Source organism: Pygocentrus nattereri, chromosome 19 (assembly GCF_015220715.1).
Source record: "Pygocentrus nattereri isolate fPygNat1 chromosome 19, fPygNat1.pri, whole genome shotgun sequence".
NCBI classification, from domain to species: Eukaryota; Metazoa; Chordata; class Actinopteri; order Characiformes; family Serrasalmidae; genus Pygocentrus; species Pygocentrus nattereri.
Window position 1 is genome coordinate 17365717 of NC_051229.1, and position 17235 is coordinate 17382951.

Sequence of the window (17235 nt, forward strand, 5' to 3'; positions counted from 1 at the left end):
ACCAGACTCCCTGCATGTTTTTCATGATCTTAAAGACATTCTCATTTTTTCTCCAACAAATATAAACCTGGACACTGATTCCAAAATATGAATTTATTTCCCAGACAAAATGTAAACAGAAAAAACTGAAATGGCCTCCCACCAAGTCATTTTCAGCAGCCAACAAGTGCTCAGGATATGTTGAGCTTCTTCAGACCTGCTGAAGGGTCATTCCAGGTGGGTCCTGCCTGGGAAAATGCCAAGAACCAACTGCCAACTGCAGTCAAGGCAAAGGGAGGGGCAGTCTGAAGAATCTTAAATACTGTTAAGCCTCTGTATTAATCACATGTGCTCTTTTATTGTTAAGATATCTTCACGTCTATTCTACAATCTGAAAAAAAGACGTGTCGGCTAATCAGCCGCACTTCTTATAATTAATTTATTCAAAGATCACTTGAGCTATAGCTAAACAGTATGTGATTTTTTTTTGTACATGTAAGTTTGGAGCAGGTTTCAACCAAGTTCGAGGAATGTTCTATTTTCCACTTAATTTTCTTAATTTAACTTAATTTAAAATAACTTAATAACTACATTACACCCTATGTAGCATGTTTGCAAAAAAGTGCAATCTTTCCATTTCTGACATAATCTGAAAATGCTTATTGTCCTTTACACTGTGTGTTAATTTCATCAAAAATGGACCGAAAGAAACAAAAGGTCCTGGGTCCATTAACATTAAAAGTACAATAGGTACAGTAGTAGTCCTTTCCTTTTCCTATAAAGTTATAATTTTGAACACAAGGTTTTCTTCCAACAAAAGTGATATATAGCATAATGAATATTTCTATAATGTCATGCTCTGACAACTTTCAGGTAGGTTTTTAAGCAGTGACATCACATTTCTATCTTGTTTTTTTCATGCAAACATTGCTAAATATTTAATATTGAACTCCAATTTCATACAAAGATTTGTCATTTCTGATACCATGTTCCATAAGACTTTAAGGTACAAACTTATTTCATTATTAGTTGACTTGACTAGTTAACTAAGAAAAGCCACAAGTAAAAAACTACAGAAAAAACTTTCATGAGTATGTGTGCTCAAATTTTAGTCTGGTACTGTACATACACACATGCACACCTTCCCACATACAGACCTCATCGTCCGAGCTGTCCTGGAATGTTTGGGTGAGTGAGGCGCCGAGTGATGCCGCTTTGGGCTCCAGGTAGCAGAGGCAGAGCGCCAGAGGAAAGGAGAGTGTGAGCGAGTAGGGCACGGAAAAGGAAGTGGACAGGAGGAAAAAGAAGATGAAGAGGAAACAGGGTACAAGTGATGGAGACTTGATGGGCAGGAAGTGTTGGAGGCTCTCGGGCAGGAAGTTGAGCTCAGATAGGTCAGGGAAGCTCAGATAACCGTCGTCGTCCAGCAGTGAGGACATGTCGGGCAGGTGCAGGGAGAAGGAGAAGAGTGTGCCTCCTCTGGGACGATGGTTCTGATCCAGTCTCTGCTTTCGGGCAGATAGAAGAAGGGCACGCTCCTCTAGCAGGGCAGCGGCACGGTCAGCCCGTGCCTGCCTCTGCTGCTCGAGGCCTGCTGCGCTTTTGACTGGACTGACTGAGGACGCCCGCTTGCGGCTGCTCCCCCTGCGCCTCCGACGCACCTTGGTGGAGGAGACTGGAGAAGATGGAAGGGACAGCTCTGAGCCCAGACAGGGCTGGCGCTGACCAGGAAGAGTGAGGACGGGAGCATGGGAATGGTGACCAAAAGGCCAAGGGACAAGCATAAATGGCAAGTGGACGATATGAATAAACAAGTGTATGAACATGACAGAGGATCAAAGGATGAGAAAGGAAAGGCTAATTAGTCACGCATATCAAAGGAGTCTCAATTTAAAAAAATCTAATCAAATCAAATCAAATTTATTGATTGATTTATTGATAAATGAGGCAATATAGTCATTATTGTTTATGATTGGGTAAATTTCTTACTTCAGATAGAATTGTGAGAGCAGTTATGATGAATGGCAGCATAATCCAGTCTTTATTAAAGCTAAACTATGTAGGTTTTGGGGATTTGGCGACGTCTGTGGTAGAAATGGTTAATTGCATGCAATGTGAATTCTGAAAGATCAGTTGTGTTTTCTGACTTAGCAATGCTTCTTATTTTAAAGTTAACAAAAAAATGCAAAATAAAAACACTTTTGCAATCCTGTTTGCAGTTGCATTTTCACTGTCAATGAGGTACACTTGAATAATAAACAGATGCAGTGTTCCCACCAGTGTCTTTAAGAATTCCTTTAAGAAATACCAACCCCAATCAGAGGGAGAAAAGATGTTTTTTGCAAAGGACTGTTACCTTCACAACAGGAGTGGAAGCGGCAGGTTCAGATGTTTCTGCAGTAGTAGTTGTTTCTTCCTCTACAGCCACTTCTTCCTCAATCTTTTTCTCTGGTGTTATCGTGGTGATGTGAGTACCCGTGGGCTTGGAGTCCTTCATCAGGTTGTCATTGTTGGCCATGGCTGGTGCTGGAAGACGTGAAGTGTTAACAAGAGCAAAATACAGACTACTGGCATGTCCAAATGAAGAAGACAGTAAGTCTGGCCAAGTAGTTTGTCTTCAAGAGTAGTACTCAGCACTAAATGACTAAAAAAGAGAAGACACTACTAAAAAAAAGTGAAATATAAAATGTGCCATAACGTTAGCTCAGGCTACATTTTATGTTTTTTTTTATTTGTTAATTTCATCATATAAACAGTAATTGTGCATTAAAACATACAGACGTGTACTTCCTGTAGAGGATGTGTACATATTTTCAAACATTATCTACAAGTTAGCTATTGTATCATGAGAAGTCATGAGAAAACAAACAAAAAATTTTAAGTCTAGAATTTTGATTGCTAGAACTGTTTGGCTGCTATTGGTCTTCTTAATGAGGCATCAAAACTGTGAACCAAAATTGGAAGTATTTAGTGTCCACATCAGGTCGACAATGGTATCAGTGTACTCTACCAGATATTCTGATACTGGAAAAAAGGAAAAGTACTGAAGTGCCTTTAAGTCCACATTTACATACCTCCGTCCAGACTGCGGGAGGTGGTGTGCCGTTTGCTGGAAGAGCGCTGGAACTGGGGTGCAGGTCGGGAGATCTGGCAGCTGGCCTGGCGTGTTTGTGCCTGTGTACGCCCACTATAGCGGAACTTAGAGCCCAAAGACAGTACCTTCTTAGGAGGAGCTTCAGGAGACACTAGCCTGTGGAAGAAGTACCACAAGTGTCCTGTGTTTATCAGAGCATAAGTAGTTTACATCTGCTTTAGGTTTAGGAAATGGGTGCTTTGTTATGTGTAAATTATAACTTAAGGTTACTTTAGCAGGAAATGCTAATGTAGGTAACAATTAATAAAAGCTGTAAGCAGCCAATTAATTACCTTAAGCAATCTGTATAATCATTGCTACTGGCTATTAGACTTCATGAATTATTATTAAATGTTAGTATTTACAGAATTCTCCTTTAAATATCCACAATAGTCTTAGCCAAGCCTATTTCTCCCTGTGCATCCCTACCTGAAAAAGGTATGATGTTCCACGCAAACTTTCCACAGCCTCTTTGCTGCTTTGTGATTTGGAAGTTTAAAACCAATTGTGCTGTCAAACTGCTCAAACTAAAAAAAAAAAGAGAGAGAGAAACACTAACACAGATCTAGAGCAAATTCAAAACAAGAACAGCAAATAATGCTACATTGGCAAATGTCATTCTACAGTCAAATAATTTAGCAAAACATGTTACTGGACAAGGGGTATTGAATGTGACCTGTATCTTACATTTCTTATCCTGAGATTGAGATTAATTAACTTCTTAACATGCATGACAATGTACAGAACACAACAAGAGAAACAACCAGCAATCTGACTAGGGGAGTTTTTCATTTTTTGTCATAATCTGAAAATATCTGTTGCCCTCTACATTGTCTGTAAATTTCATGAAGAATGGAACGGCTCACAATGACTTCTGGTCCCATTGACGAGGTTTTCTTCCGACAACAGATATATAAACACTATATTGCCAAAAGTATTTGTTCGTCTGCCTTCACATGCATATGAACTTGAGTGACATCCCATTCTTAATCCATAGGGTTTAATATGATGTTGGCCCACCCTTTGCAGCTGTAACAGCTTCAACTCTTCTGGGAAGGCTTTCCACAAGGTTTGGTGTGTTTACAGGAATTTTTTACCATTCTTCCAGAAGTGCATTTGTGAGGCCAGACAATGATGTTGGACGAGAAAGCCTGGCTTGCAGTCTCTGCTCCCAAAGGTGTTCTATCAGGTTGAGGTCAGGACTCTGCAGGCCAGTCAAGTTCTTCCACACCAAACTCGCTCATTCATGCCTTTATGGACCTTGCTTTGTGCACTGGTGTGCAGTTACGGGGCCGAGCCCAACTCCTGAAAAACAACCCCGCAGCATAATCCCCCTCCACCTAACTTTACTCTTGGCACAATGCAGTCAGACAAGTACCGTTCTCCTGGCAACCGCCAAACACAGAGTCATCCATCAGATTGCAAGACTGAGAAGCGTGATTCGTCACTCCAGAGAACACGTCTCCACTGCTCTAGAGTTCAGTGGTGGCACTTTACACCACTGCATGCAATGCTTTGCATTGAGCTTGGTGATATAAGGCTTGGATGCAGCTGCTCGGGCCATGGAAACCCATTCCATGAAGCTCTCTACACACTGTTCTTGAGTCTTCTTAATCTGAAGACCACATGAGGTTTGGAGGTCTGTAGCGATTGATTCTGCAGAAAGTCGGCGACTTCTCAGCATCTGTGCCTCAGCATCTGCTGACACCGCGCTGTCATTTTATGTAGCCTACCACTTCGTGGCTGAGTTGCTGTCGTTCCCAATCACTTCCACTTTGTTATAATACCACTGACCGTTGACTGTGGAATATTTAGTAGCGAGGAAATTTGATGGTTGATTTGGATGGGTGACTGAATACTTTTGGCAATATAGTGTACATGCCAAAAATTGTTAAAGTCACTGATTTTTAATGGGACAGTTAAGAGATATAGCAAGTGTCCATTGTCTCACCTCCCCAGGGCGGATCTTGATGTAGAAGTTGTTCCTTTTGTAGGAGATTTTAAGGATTTTGGGCCAGGCAAAGCGATTGATGCGCAGCCGGTCTCTGTAAATCAGGAGGCCACTGGCGCACACACCCAGCATAATCTCCACACCCTCTGAATCCTGCAAAGAGCATGAGAGGGAGAGGGAGAGAGATTAATGAGCTAGTGAAATGAGAGAGTACAACAATGAGAGAGTCAAAGAAAACCAAGGGGCATGGACATGAATGAGTATAAATCAGAAATGACCTCCCATTTTGTCCTACACAGGACAGATGTAGAGGGAGACAGTGAGGGAGACAGATGTAGAAGAGACCGGGTCAGACAAATGAGGTGCTGCAGTATACAGACTAGTTCAGTGACCGAACACAATCAATCTACCATGAAAGCAAGATGGGGAGGATTTATAGAGGAGGCACCAGTCCAGACAACTTTAGGAAGCTCTGAAGATGCACATTTATATATTTTACTATGTGGAAAATGAAAAGAATACAAAAGACAAAACTAATGAAAACCAAACCCTAAGACCAAAATAAAAACAACATTGAACTTTTATGACTACATTCATCTTGATAAAAGCTGTAAATAACTGCACAAACGAAGATGACTCAATGGACCAATCAACAGGATTTAACCATGAAATCATGCACTTATGATCCTGAATGCTGAGGTCTTAACTGAGCTTAAAACAATTTTATGCATAATAAAGCAGACATAGGCAATTTAAAGAAACAGTCAGGCATTTGCAGAGAGTAATGTATGGAATCTAATGTGTAGATCACAGAGGGAGTGTGAAGAAAGGCAAGCACAGCACTGCAATGCAGCATGTAGTAATCGAGCCTTGCTACTATTCAATATCTCACTCATGCAGAGAGCAAACAGAAACACAGAAATACACACACTAGAGAACTACTTTAATATACAGCAAACCACTACAGCAGAGGTCTTCAAATATAGACCATTAATCCAGGTTCCGGTCATGCAATTTTGTAATCACTGGTAGGTTAAACACTAGGTGACCAAACAGATACATCAGTATCTCATTTAACTACCACTCATTTCCACTTCGAGGAGAAGAAACTGGATTCAAGGTCCAGATCTGAAGACCTCTACACTAGAGTACAAGCAGGAGTTGTTCACAAGGTCAATTACACTATCCATTATAAATAGTCAAATACATAGGCACCACTTCATACAGATCCTACCACACACAGGCATATATAAATGCAGACACACACAGCAGAGCACAGCACAGCTTCTTACCTCTTCCTTAGCTGCTGCTAAGCACTCAAAGAGCCTCCCTACCAACTACGTCATTGATGAGGAAACAGAGAGAGAGAGAGAGAGAGAGAGAGAGAGAGAGAGAGTTGCGCAGAGCATCCGGGACAGAGGACAGGGTGGAATGAGGACATGCATTTACATACAATGGAGGACGCAGGGGGAGCTAGAAACATATGCATTCTTTCAATCAGTTTTACTAAAGCTACACTATATTGCCAAAAGTATTCAGTTCACCCATCCAAATCACTTAATTCAGGTGTTCTAATAATTTCCATGGCCACAGGTGTATAAAACCAAGCACTTGGGCATGCAGAATGCTTCTACAAACATGATAGGATCGGATGCCACCTGTGCAATAAGTCCAGTCGTGAAATTTCCTCGCTACTAAATATTCTACAGTCAACGGTCAGTGGTATTATAACAAAGTGGAAGTGATTGGGAACGATAGCAACTCAGCCATGAAGTGGTCGGCCACGTAAAATGAGAGGTCGCCAACTCAATCGCTACAGACCTCCAAACTTCATGTGGCCTTCAGATTAGCAGAAGAACAGTGCGTAGAGAGCTTCATGGAATGAGTTTCCATGACCGAGCATCTTCATCCAAGCCTTACATCACAAAGCATTGAATGCAGTGATGTAAAGCACTGCCACTGGACTCTAGAGCAGTGGAGACGTGTTCTCTGGAGTGACGATTCACACTTCTCCGTCTGGCAATCCGATGGACGAGTCTGGGTTTGGCGGTTGTTTTTCAGGAGTTGGGTTCGGCCCCTTAATTCCAGTGAAAGGAATGCTTAATTCTTCAGCAGTCCAAGAGACTTTGTACAATTTCATGCTCCCAACTTTTGGGAATAGATTGGGGATGGCCCCTTCCTGTTCCAACATAACTGAATACCTTTGGCAATATAGTGTATATTTTTCACTTAGTGTTTCTTAGAATTCTCTCCTTGTGGAACAAGACAGTAGATGAGTAGGTGAGGTAGTAGAGCATAGAAACAAGTCATAATGTTATGCCTAATCGGTGTATATATGCATAAGTTTTGTATCTGAATTTGTGTCAACTTTTTAACATAATTTGAAAACTTTTACACTGTGTCAAAATTTTCTATGATCCAAAATTATTTGGAAACATTATCAAGAAATTAACTTGCATTAAAAGCTAGGAAGGTTTTTATTTCTCCTGTAAAGTTTTGTACATACAAGGTTTCGTTTCAATAGTCTTGCATTTTAATTTTCATTTTATTAGAAACCTCTACCCTGTTTGGGCACCTGATGGGTAAAGAATTAAACTAAAGTTAAAATTAAAATGAAGAATTAAACTTAAACTAAGACTAAACCTAATTCTTCTTTGATGTTAAACCCAATTCTTCTCCTTCCCTTCTAGCCCATCATCAATGGTCAAATTCTGAAAAAGTGGGTATTACCACAGGAATGTGTTTCGAGTAGGTGGTGTGGCCATGTGTGCAGTGATGAGGGGGAGGGGGCAGATTGAAAGTAACAAACCATGTGACAAAACATGGACCAAGCAGACCACCATTAATATCAACCATTCCCTGTGAATAGAACATTGATCAATGCACCTAAGTGTATTCCTGCAGATAGATCAATATCAGTATTTTTGTTATGGAGAGCTGTATTTTTGTCAATCTTACTAAAACCTCTCTGCTCTTCTACAGAATGCCAATACCAGTTTGCAGCACTGACGCAGCAGCAGATCAGCAGCAAGTGAAAGCAATGCCAACACAGCAGCCTAGAGTTATACAGCATCCAGTGTGAGGGCACGCACATTTAACACACTCATTTGCAACACATCATTTAGCACACTTACTCAGCAAGCTTTTTTTAGGACACTCTATCAGCATACTCAGTTAACAAACATGGTCAACACACAACACAGTTCACCAAAACACTTGGTCACCAAAACAACTTTTACCAGTTCAGATCAGCTGTATCTGTAACATCTTTTTAAATACTGACTGGATTTATGCAATCAGACAGGCTACAGGCTAGGTGTAATCATTTGTTTGAATCGTGAGATGTCGCTGCAAAGACCTCATGGACACAGGGAAAAATGTTATGATTATGATGGTCAGTGTTAACAGCCTTGCTCCGTTTCTTATGTAGCACTTCAACAATGCATTTCTCTGTGCTTAGAAAAGAACGAAAGCATGTTGACTCAAATAAATGCCATAGCTGAATACTATCAGAAAAACTTTTATGAAGATTCTGATTAAACGTATTTGTTAATAAATCTGTAAATCTGCAAAAACTGGATGAGGAATCTTTCAGAAACTCCTTTTCAAACGGTTTGCAGCGCTTCTTTTCAGTGTTATCACTGGAGCAATGTGCATCATGACTGAAAAACACTCCTCTAGCCTTTGCAACATGCTTCATGTGTTTAGACTGAAAAATAGCCAACTTTCCTGCTAAAAGCACTGTTTCATCCACAGCTGACCAATCAACATCGAGAATGGTGTTGCTATAGTCCCTCCTTTAACATGGAGGAAATGCTCATTTTCTTATTTTTCTAACATATGGAGCTGTACAACCCTCCACACAAAGATGATAGTCCCAGTGTGAAAAAATGTCCCAGTGTGAAAAAATGTCCTTTTTTTTCATCTTCTCTCAAATCCCTGCCTCATGTTCATCCAAGCGTCAATCCAGTGCTCTTAACTGTCCTACGAAGAAGCATTTTTGGCTTCTTTATTAGGGGCCTCATGTTTAAAAAGGTCGAAAGAACAGTTTTGGTGAGACATTCTCTCATCTCTAAGACTTGTACTGGCAGAGTGTAATGAGTTGAGTAATGTCGAATCACATTTTATGGTCAAATGTTTCCTTATGGAATTCAGCAACTGCCCACTGGCTTTTACTGCAAGTGCACTTTAAGTCAACGGGTTTTCTGTTCTTTTCTAGGGAAACGTCTATTTTACATCATCCATTGCACTTGACAATAAGATACAGAGAAAAACGTGAAAAACTATGGCGCATTCCTTTAACTATGAGCTGTGTGAGTTAAGTAAACTTCCCAGTCTCACATTAACTCTGTCTCAGCCTCTCTCCAATTCAGTTTTTTCAAGCTTTCACATTCACATACGCACCTTGGCATGATGCAGGTCTACACCATACATGGAGAGCTTCTTAGCGTTTTCCAAGAACAGCATCTCAGCTTCAGCAGGAGTCATTCCTCTGAAGAATGGAGGAGAGGAGGAGAGGAAGAGAGCGAGAGATATAGAGATGCATTACACAATAAAAAACCCACAGCAAAAGAGAAACCCTCAGCTCGAGTTTCATCTAAAATTAGTGTCAGTATGCCATCTTCAATAGCAAAGAGGATAAGAACACTAATCAGCAACACTCCTCATTAAGTTAGAGTAATTTTTTGCATGTTTATGAAAGCAACAGTGAACAGTACTGCACACACAGTCCTCACTTGTGTTTAAGACATCATAGACTCCTTAGAGAACAAAGCAGTGGACTGCAGACAGAAAGGGACACTGTGAAAACCTCACAGTGTAGCTTTGTGCAATCACACATTCAGTTGTACATATCCATTCATTAATAAATGAATGAGGCACTTATTCTTTCAGCCATACACACACAAAGCACAGTCCTCACGTGTTTTCCTTGTGAAAAGCTCTGTGGATAGGATGGCCACAAAGGACTGGGACAGATCTACTGGATTATAGGGGAGACTGGAGTTTCATTTGTCACAAAACTATTATGGCATGTTGGCCATATAAACTGGTTGGGGTCGCTCTTTTGGTGTGTAGTCTTAATGTGTGTTCTCTATTGGCCATACAATCAGCTACTGCCTGTATTTGCACGATGAATGGTTACTTGGTTGTGGATATGGGTGGGTACTATGATGTTTATGGCACTGTGGACATAGTAGTGAGTAGAGGTGTGAATCTCCAACATCACAAAGATTTAATTATAATATAGGATATAAAATATAATTATATTATACCAATAACTGGAATTTTGGACTACTGGACCCACAGTTAAATCTCCACCTTCAGATGCATTTCACATCCTTACAACTGAGCGTTACACTTACTTGTAGCTGCGATGCAGGTCCATGACCTTCTCCTCCAGTTCTCTGGTCTGGTTGGGGGCGAAGCGGAGGTCACTGACGTAGTCACTGCCCAGCTCCTCTGGGTCACAGTCACCGATCTCAGACTGAGCAATGTAGGACCCCAGCAGAGAGTGAGTAGCAAAAGAGCATGGTAAGCGGCCAGACACAACATCATCTCTCAGCTGCAAACAAAGGTAGTACCTAAGGGAAAGGGAAACAGAGAGAAATCACTACTTTTTAAATAAAAAACTTCCCGTAAGCAAAAACAGCGATGACAGTAAAGTCTACAGAGTTGAACAATATTAAAAGGCACAGAGAGATGTGCATATAACTGTACATTTTAGATGACATTACATGTAACCCTAAATAAGCCCATACCTACAGTTTAATACGTCTTTGTGTGTATTTTTCCATACTTTACTATTACTACTGTGGAATCATGCATGCAATCAGCATGTGATATCTTCACTGAAGACACGAAATCATGCCACCAAATCATATGCTCTGATATACATTTAAATGACACTATTAAATGAACACAGACACACACACACACACACACACACACACACACACACACACACACACACACACACACACACACACAAACACACACACACATTTTCTAAGCTGCTTCTCCCTCAGGGTGCAGGGGGGTGCTGGAGCCTATCCCAGCGGTCATCGAGCAGAAGGCAGGATACACTCTGGACAGGTCGCCAGTCCATTGCAGAGCAGACAGACATACACAATCACTCACACACTCACATCTAGGGGCAATGTAACATGTCCAATTGGCCTGACTGCATGTCTTTGGACTGTGGGAGGAAACCGAAGAACACAGAAGAAACCCACGCAGACACGGGGAGAACATGCAGACTCCACACAGAGAGGAAGCCCAGCCAGGGAATCAAACCCAGGCCCTCCTTGCTATGATGCAACAGCGCTACCACCACACCACCCCATTAAATGAACAGTCAAAGTGACATTCAAATACTTCATTCAACCAATAATTGTATTTAGCTCATCAGTAAAATACTTTCTTCTTCTTATTATTATTATAAACTCATCTTCTCCACTTCTTTGCCCGATCAGGACTAACTCAGACTGCATGGTGATGTAAACAACCCACAGCAGCAGGCTTTTTTTTTTGGTTTTATTTTCTGCCATGGGCTGGACTTTGACTCGATGCAAGATATCAGACTACAGAGAGAATCTGTTCAATCAGGAATGACTAAAGACGCTGTGAGGAAGTTGTTTCTATGCTAGTTTCTAATTTGATTTCTACAACCGCAGACATAAATGTGTTTGTGACTAACATAAGTACCAATTCAGGTAGCTAGGCAGGAAAATTTTGGTCAAACCCAACACCAGCATAAAATCCTAGACCTTCAAAAAACACTAGTATTATGTTACTTGTCATATTATATTATATTGCTTTTGTAATGTGGACTTTTGTAATGATGTATATTTATTGCTAAGTTATGGACATCACCAAACTGTATCTTCCCTCCAGTAACAGTTTTAAGTTCTACACAGGTGTTACAGCCTATTAAACCTTTAGAGCTAATCAAAAAGGACACTATTTATTTTGAAACAAAAGCTCCTGCAGCTTTCCCTCTCATGCAGGCCAGTGTGTAAGAGCGAATAATTTCACTGAATCTTACCTGGTGATATCCTCACAGAGTTGTGCTGGGTCAGGAGGATAGAACTTCACATTAAAGCCAAAGTTCCAGGGGCCAGCTAATTAACACGTAAACAGAGATATTCAAGCTCAGTGGACATTAACACAGATACACTGCTTTAATAATGTGACAGAGAACTGATCTAAAATTGGTTTCTACGATGCTGCAACAGGTGTGTGACATACTTCTAATTTGCTTCTTCAGTTCTTTGGCAGAGTCCAACCAGTTCTGTGAAGAAACCACAAACTTAAATGAATTAAAGGCATATTTCTAAGTCACAAGTTATTAGAGAGATATTTACCGTTTACTGTAGGCCACTTTGAGGCAGAATGAAAAGCGACTCCACTGATATTTTTGTTAAAACAATTAAACAACATAGTTTAATTCAAAATATTAAGAAAATTTTTATTTTATTTAATTAAAAGTATTAAAATCCAAGTCTGAACGAATGGATATCCATAACAGGCTAAGATTGCATTTTAAGGTTTCTGTGAAAAAGGGTAAAAAGAAAAGTGATAAGGGTAAATGATAAACTCTGGACTTCTACCTTCTGGTTTTCTGCATCACGGTAAGTGAGGCCAAAGTAGTCCTTCTCTAGGAGATTGAGATGGTCACATACTTTATCAAAAAGGACTTGCCCTTTGGCTTTCTTCTGTTGACACAATACAGAACAGAGCACTGTTAATAACACAAGGGTAAAAGTGGTGAGGTGTTAATTTGAAAGTGAGTCTAGGTTAAACTCCAGTAAAACAAAGCTTAAGCCCCACTAGAGCTGTATTATTTGTACCTGCTAAAGTCCCATAATTTAATGGATCACAGAAAAGATCCTTAATGTTAATCCAGTGCAAAGTGTCTATAGTTTCCTAAGACTGATATACAACAATTGAGTGACAAAGAGTGAATGACCTTCTGTAACTGACTGAACTTGGAGCTCTCCCAGGTTCAGTCAGTTGCAGGTTCTGGGTTGTTTTTATTATTAAGTATCACATCTGTGGAGTAAGAAAGACATGAAATTCTGGTGTATGACCTTGTACTCCAGACCACTTGTGACAAACCGAGATTACACAGAAACATGTTCTTAAAGAAACTGGCCACATTTGTTACAAATTACATAAGAAATGACTAAGATTTATCCAGCTCGAACAGTGCTTAGGACCCTATACCTACTAACAAACATGAGTACTTTGATGGTTTAATGGACCAAATTTCTCTTTAAAATGCCACATACAGTCAAGCATTTATGTTCTCTGTAACTAGGTTCAACGTCTTACATTCATTTTTTCCTAAAGAGGTGCTGTATTTTAGAAAAAAGAAACCTATTTTCTCTCTCAAAGTCTCAACTTATCATTTAGGTCTTGAGTTCTTCCCTCCTGGCCATCCCCATGTCTACTTAAATATCATCCAACACACACACAGAGGTTTGTGTTGAGCTGCTGAGGTTTAACTTGTGTGAAGGCAGTCAGCTAATTTGCCAGGAACAGCTACTGTCAGAGCAACACCACGTGCCATCAAAATAATCCCCATTACTGCTGAGCTTGCTCCCAACTGGAATGAACAGCCAGGTATATGATACTACAGTTAAATATAATCCACACCAGTAACCTTGCATAGCTTGTATTCTTTTCAAATGCTAAAGTCATGGAGAAAAAGTCAAAGATGCTGCAAAGATTCCTTGTATTTCCTTATCCATTGGGTCATGTAGAATCATAGCAACTAGGAAAACTATGGTTTGGTATATCTTGTTCACACAGCAGTACTAGCTGCAATCCAATTAGCATTGCTGCAAGAAAGAATGCTAATCATGAAACTTGGACAATGTAGCTGATTGTGCACTAAACTGCCAACTGTAATTTGGGATATCAGAGCTAACAGCAGGGGGTGGAGGGTGAGGGGTGGGGGTGCAGTGGGACTCCAAACAAAGACTAAGCTGGTTTGGCAGATTAGACTTTCTGTATGCATCCAGACTTGGAAACAAAGTAATGCATTTCTGCTGAAGAGACCTGACTGCTGTGTATTAGGGATGTGCCATGTTTTGTTTGTTAATAACTATTTCAATTTATGATATCGTTCATAATACGGATAATACACCAAAAGTTTTCAAACACCAATCTATCTAATCACTGAGTTTTTTCTTGTGTGCTGTGACAACCTGACCAATTACAGATGTTCTATGGTCTCATTTTATCATAAAAAAAAATATATATATATATAGGCCAAAACTATTAAAGGCCAATCATGAACTTGTAATAATCAATCCTTTCTAATGTGTCACTAATAGGTTTGCCGGTGTTTTTTCATATGTTGTAATGTATGTTTTGCATGTAGCAATATAAATCACAACATAGCATTGTGTTGTTAGTGTGTTGGGCTTAACTAATTCAGTGCAGTAAACCTTTCATTATTCAACAACAACATGTCAGTTTCATCACTTTTTCAGTCTGATCAACAGTAAGAGGTTAAATTCTAAGCTTAACACATAAGCTAAACCACAATATCAAAGTAGCTGACATCTTCCCAAAGCCAAGCCCCTGACTTCCAAAGTCTCACAACCATAATCTCCTGCTGAAATCCAGCCTGGCACTAAGGAGATCTGAGTTAAGAAGTGCTTAGTATACCAGTCTTTTAACCCCAATTACACTACAACAGTTTTTTCCCCAAAAAAAACATCAGTAGGGTGTCAAGCCCTCCGGGTCAGAGTATTATGAGTTACAGGGAGAGTCAATTTATCTTAAATTTGCAGGTGTTAAACCCCACAGGTGCTACAGTACCATCAGTTGTTTGCCCTCCTATAACAGCCTTGATTAAACTAATTAGCTTATTCCAAGGCCTTCATAAGTCAACTCCAGGGACAAAACAGATAACTAAAATAAAACAACCTGTGACATGTTTACTGAGGCTCACTGCATATTTAAGGCTGAAATATTTAGTTAAAGCTAAAACAATGTAGCCAGAAGGATGTTTAATTACTTAATCAAACATCATTGCTTGTATATCCAAAAAAGGAATTCTTCTATTGTCTATTCTATTGATGACTTGTTACAATAGAAGAACCTGTTCTGGTGCTACATAGAACCCTTTTCAAAAATCTACAGCACGTTCTCTCAATCTGAACCTTTTCTTCTAAAGAACCTGTTCTTCTAGAGACCCCTTAAAGAGCCATCATTTTAATTGTGTAGTTTTGTAAACCTAATGTTTTTTCAATCATTTCCTTTGATTTAATAAATAGGGTGAAATTAAATAAACAGGGTGATTTCTGACTTTTGCACAGTGTTGTTTACTCGTCACTTAATAACATTCATTTATCAAATAATACTAGACATTACACATTTTTATATTTCATATTTATACTTCACTTTATAAACCTCTCCCGTTATTAGGCCTATTTCACTAACAACTTCACTTCACTAATCCTGAAAAATAAACTAAAAGGTCCCTTGTTATTCTTACTCTGTCTGTCCCCACCTGCTGGGCCCCTCCGCTCCCGCCCCTACCCACCTCGACTGTGCAGGTGTAGTCGGAGCCGTCTAACAGGGTGATCCTGCACTGCATGTTCTTCAGCCTGTGGGTGTTGCCAAGAGAGGTCCTGGAAAGCCTCCTGCTCAAAGACGTCTGGGATATGAAGTCCTCTTCTCCACTTTGCTGAAGAGACATAATGATGGTTTAATGAATGGTTAATCAATTTTGGACACATCACAGCTTGAAAACTTACAGCCTTTAAAATCCCTTCATAAATCCCTTTTGGGGCAGTCATGGGCTGGAGGTTAGGAAACTGGCCCTGTGACTGGAAGGTTGCTGGTTCGATCCCCAGTGCTGACAGTCCATGACCGAGGTGTCTTTGAGCAAGACACCTAACCCCCAATTGCTCCCCAGGGACCGTGGATAGGGCTGCCCAAGTGTAAGTGTGTTCACTGTCCCCTAGTGTGTGTGTATTCACTAGTGTGTACATGGTGTTTCACTTCACGGATGGGTTAAATGCAGAGGTGGAATTTCCCCATTTGTGGGATTATAAAAAGTATCACTTAACCTTTAGAAAAATATTTATAAATTAATTTAGAATTAATTAAGTAAACCAAAATAAATTCCACATATACTGTACCTCATTACATGAATAATACACATTTCAGCCTCATAGAGTGCTACTTCATTATGCTGGTTGCTCTGTGTGCCCTTGGCTGTGGTGCCAAATCACGCTCAGTGGGGATTTAGCAAATCGAGTTACGTAATGAGTGTTCGTAATCTAGCAAGATCTAGATATAGTGTGCTGCAGGATTGCCTCTCAGGGGAATTAAATTCAGGTATAATCTGTACATCAATTTCACTGATAGCCTCTCTAAAATATATCTACTGCTCCTGAAGTCAGGTGGAAAGATTGTAAAACTGGGGCATTTTGCTAATTCTGAAGTAGATTTAAAAAAAAAAAATAATAAAAGGTGCTGACAACGTGAATTTTACTTTTGAATAGCAATACTAGAACAGCTACCTGTTTATTTACTTTAGCTCCAGTTTCAAAGTATGACTAAAGTACTTGAAAACTAACATTAATCATAAAGGACATAGTGGTGAGAGCAAAAGACTAACAAACAGGCTATAGAGGACTCACTAATCGTACAGTAATGAATAAGCTTGGAACTGCACTACTCGCATGGCGTACAGTCAAAAATAAGCTTTGTCAAGCCCAAAGACTATGTACCAGCTGTAACAGTGGTAATTATTTGTGAAAGTAACAATAAGAAAATGCCAGTGCCCTAACGACTGAAATTGTAATATATTGATCTTGATTTGTTGTGATGTTGTAGATCAATCTGACTGTTAAATGTACTGTTTTTCTAACTGACCTGCTTATTTTTCTTAAGCTAAAGCAGCTGGTACTGTGTTAGCTGTTATTCTGCCCAGCTACAGAATGTTTTTTCACTGCTATCAAGGAAAAACCTGAAGAACCTTTTCATGGATTATGTGGAATGCCCCTTTAAGACCTATCTGGGACCAGAAAGCCCTGAGCCAAAAAGTTTGTTTACTGCATATCAGAGTTATTAATAAACACATGAGAGAGACATTCTAGATCTGTGGGTACTGTGGACACTTTTTATATTTGTGCAGATAACTGCATAA

At 39.9% G+C, this 17235-nt stretch overlaps 1 protein-coding gene across 5 annotated transcripts in view; it reads right to left on the reverse strand.

Moving 5' to 3' along the window:
- The window catches only part of LOC108427206 (band 4.1-like protein 3), a 50324-nt gene that overhangs the window by 17794 nt on the left and 15295 nt on the right, over positions 1-17235 (reverse strand). For 3 of the 5 annotated variants that reach the window (XM_037531212.1, XM_037531211.1, XM_037531210.1), the window contains exons 3-13: positions 15622-15765; positions 12674-12778; positions 12312-12354; positions 12109-12184; positions 10427-10645; positions 9468-9555; positions 6356-6400; positions 5064-5216; positions 3542-3639; positions 3054-3229; positions 2336-2505 (exon numbers count right to left, since the gene is read on the reverse strand). In XM_037531212.1, the coding sequence (XP_037387109.1) occupies positions 2336-2505; positions 3054-3229; positions 3542-3639; positions 5064-5216; positions 6356-6400; positions 9468-9555; positions 10427-10645; positions 12109-12184; positions 12312-12354; positions 12674-12778; positions 15622-15765 (1317 nt within the window). Of the gene's footprint in view, positions 1-1136; positions 1701-2335; positions 2506-3053; positions 3230-3541; positions 3640-5063; positions 5217-6355; positions 6401-9467; positions 9556-10426; positions 10646-12108; positions 12185-12311; positions 12355-12673; positions 12779-15621; positions 15766-17235 lie in introns of all 5 variants that reach the window. The other 2 variants (XM_037531213.1, XM_037531209.1) reach the window with 1 other exon arrangement.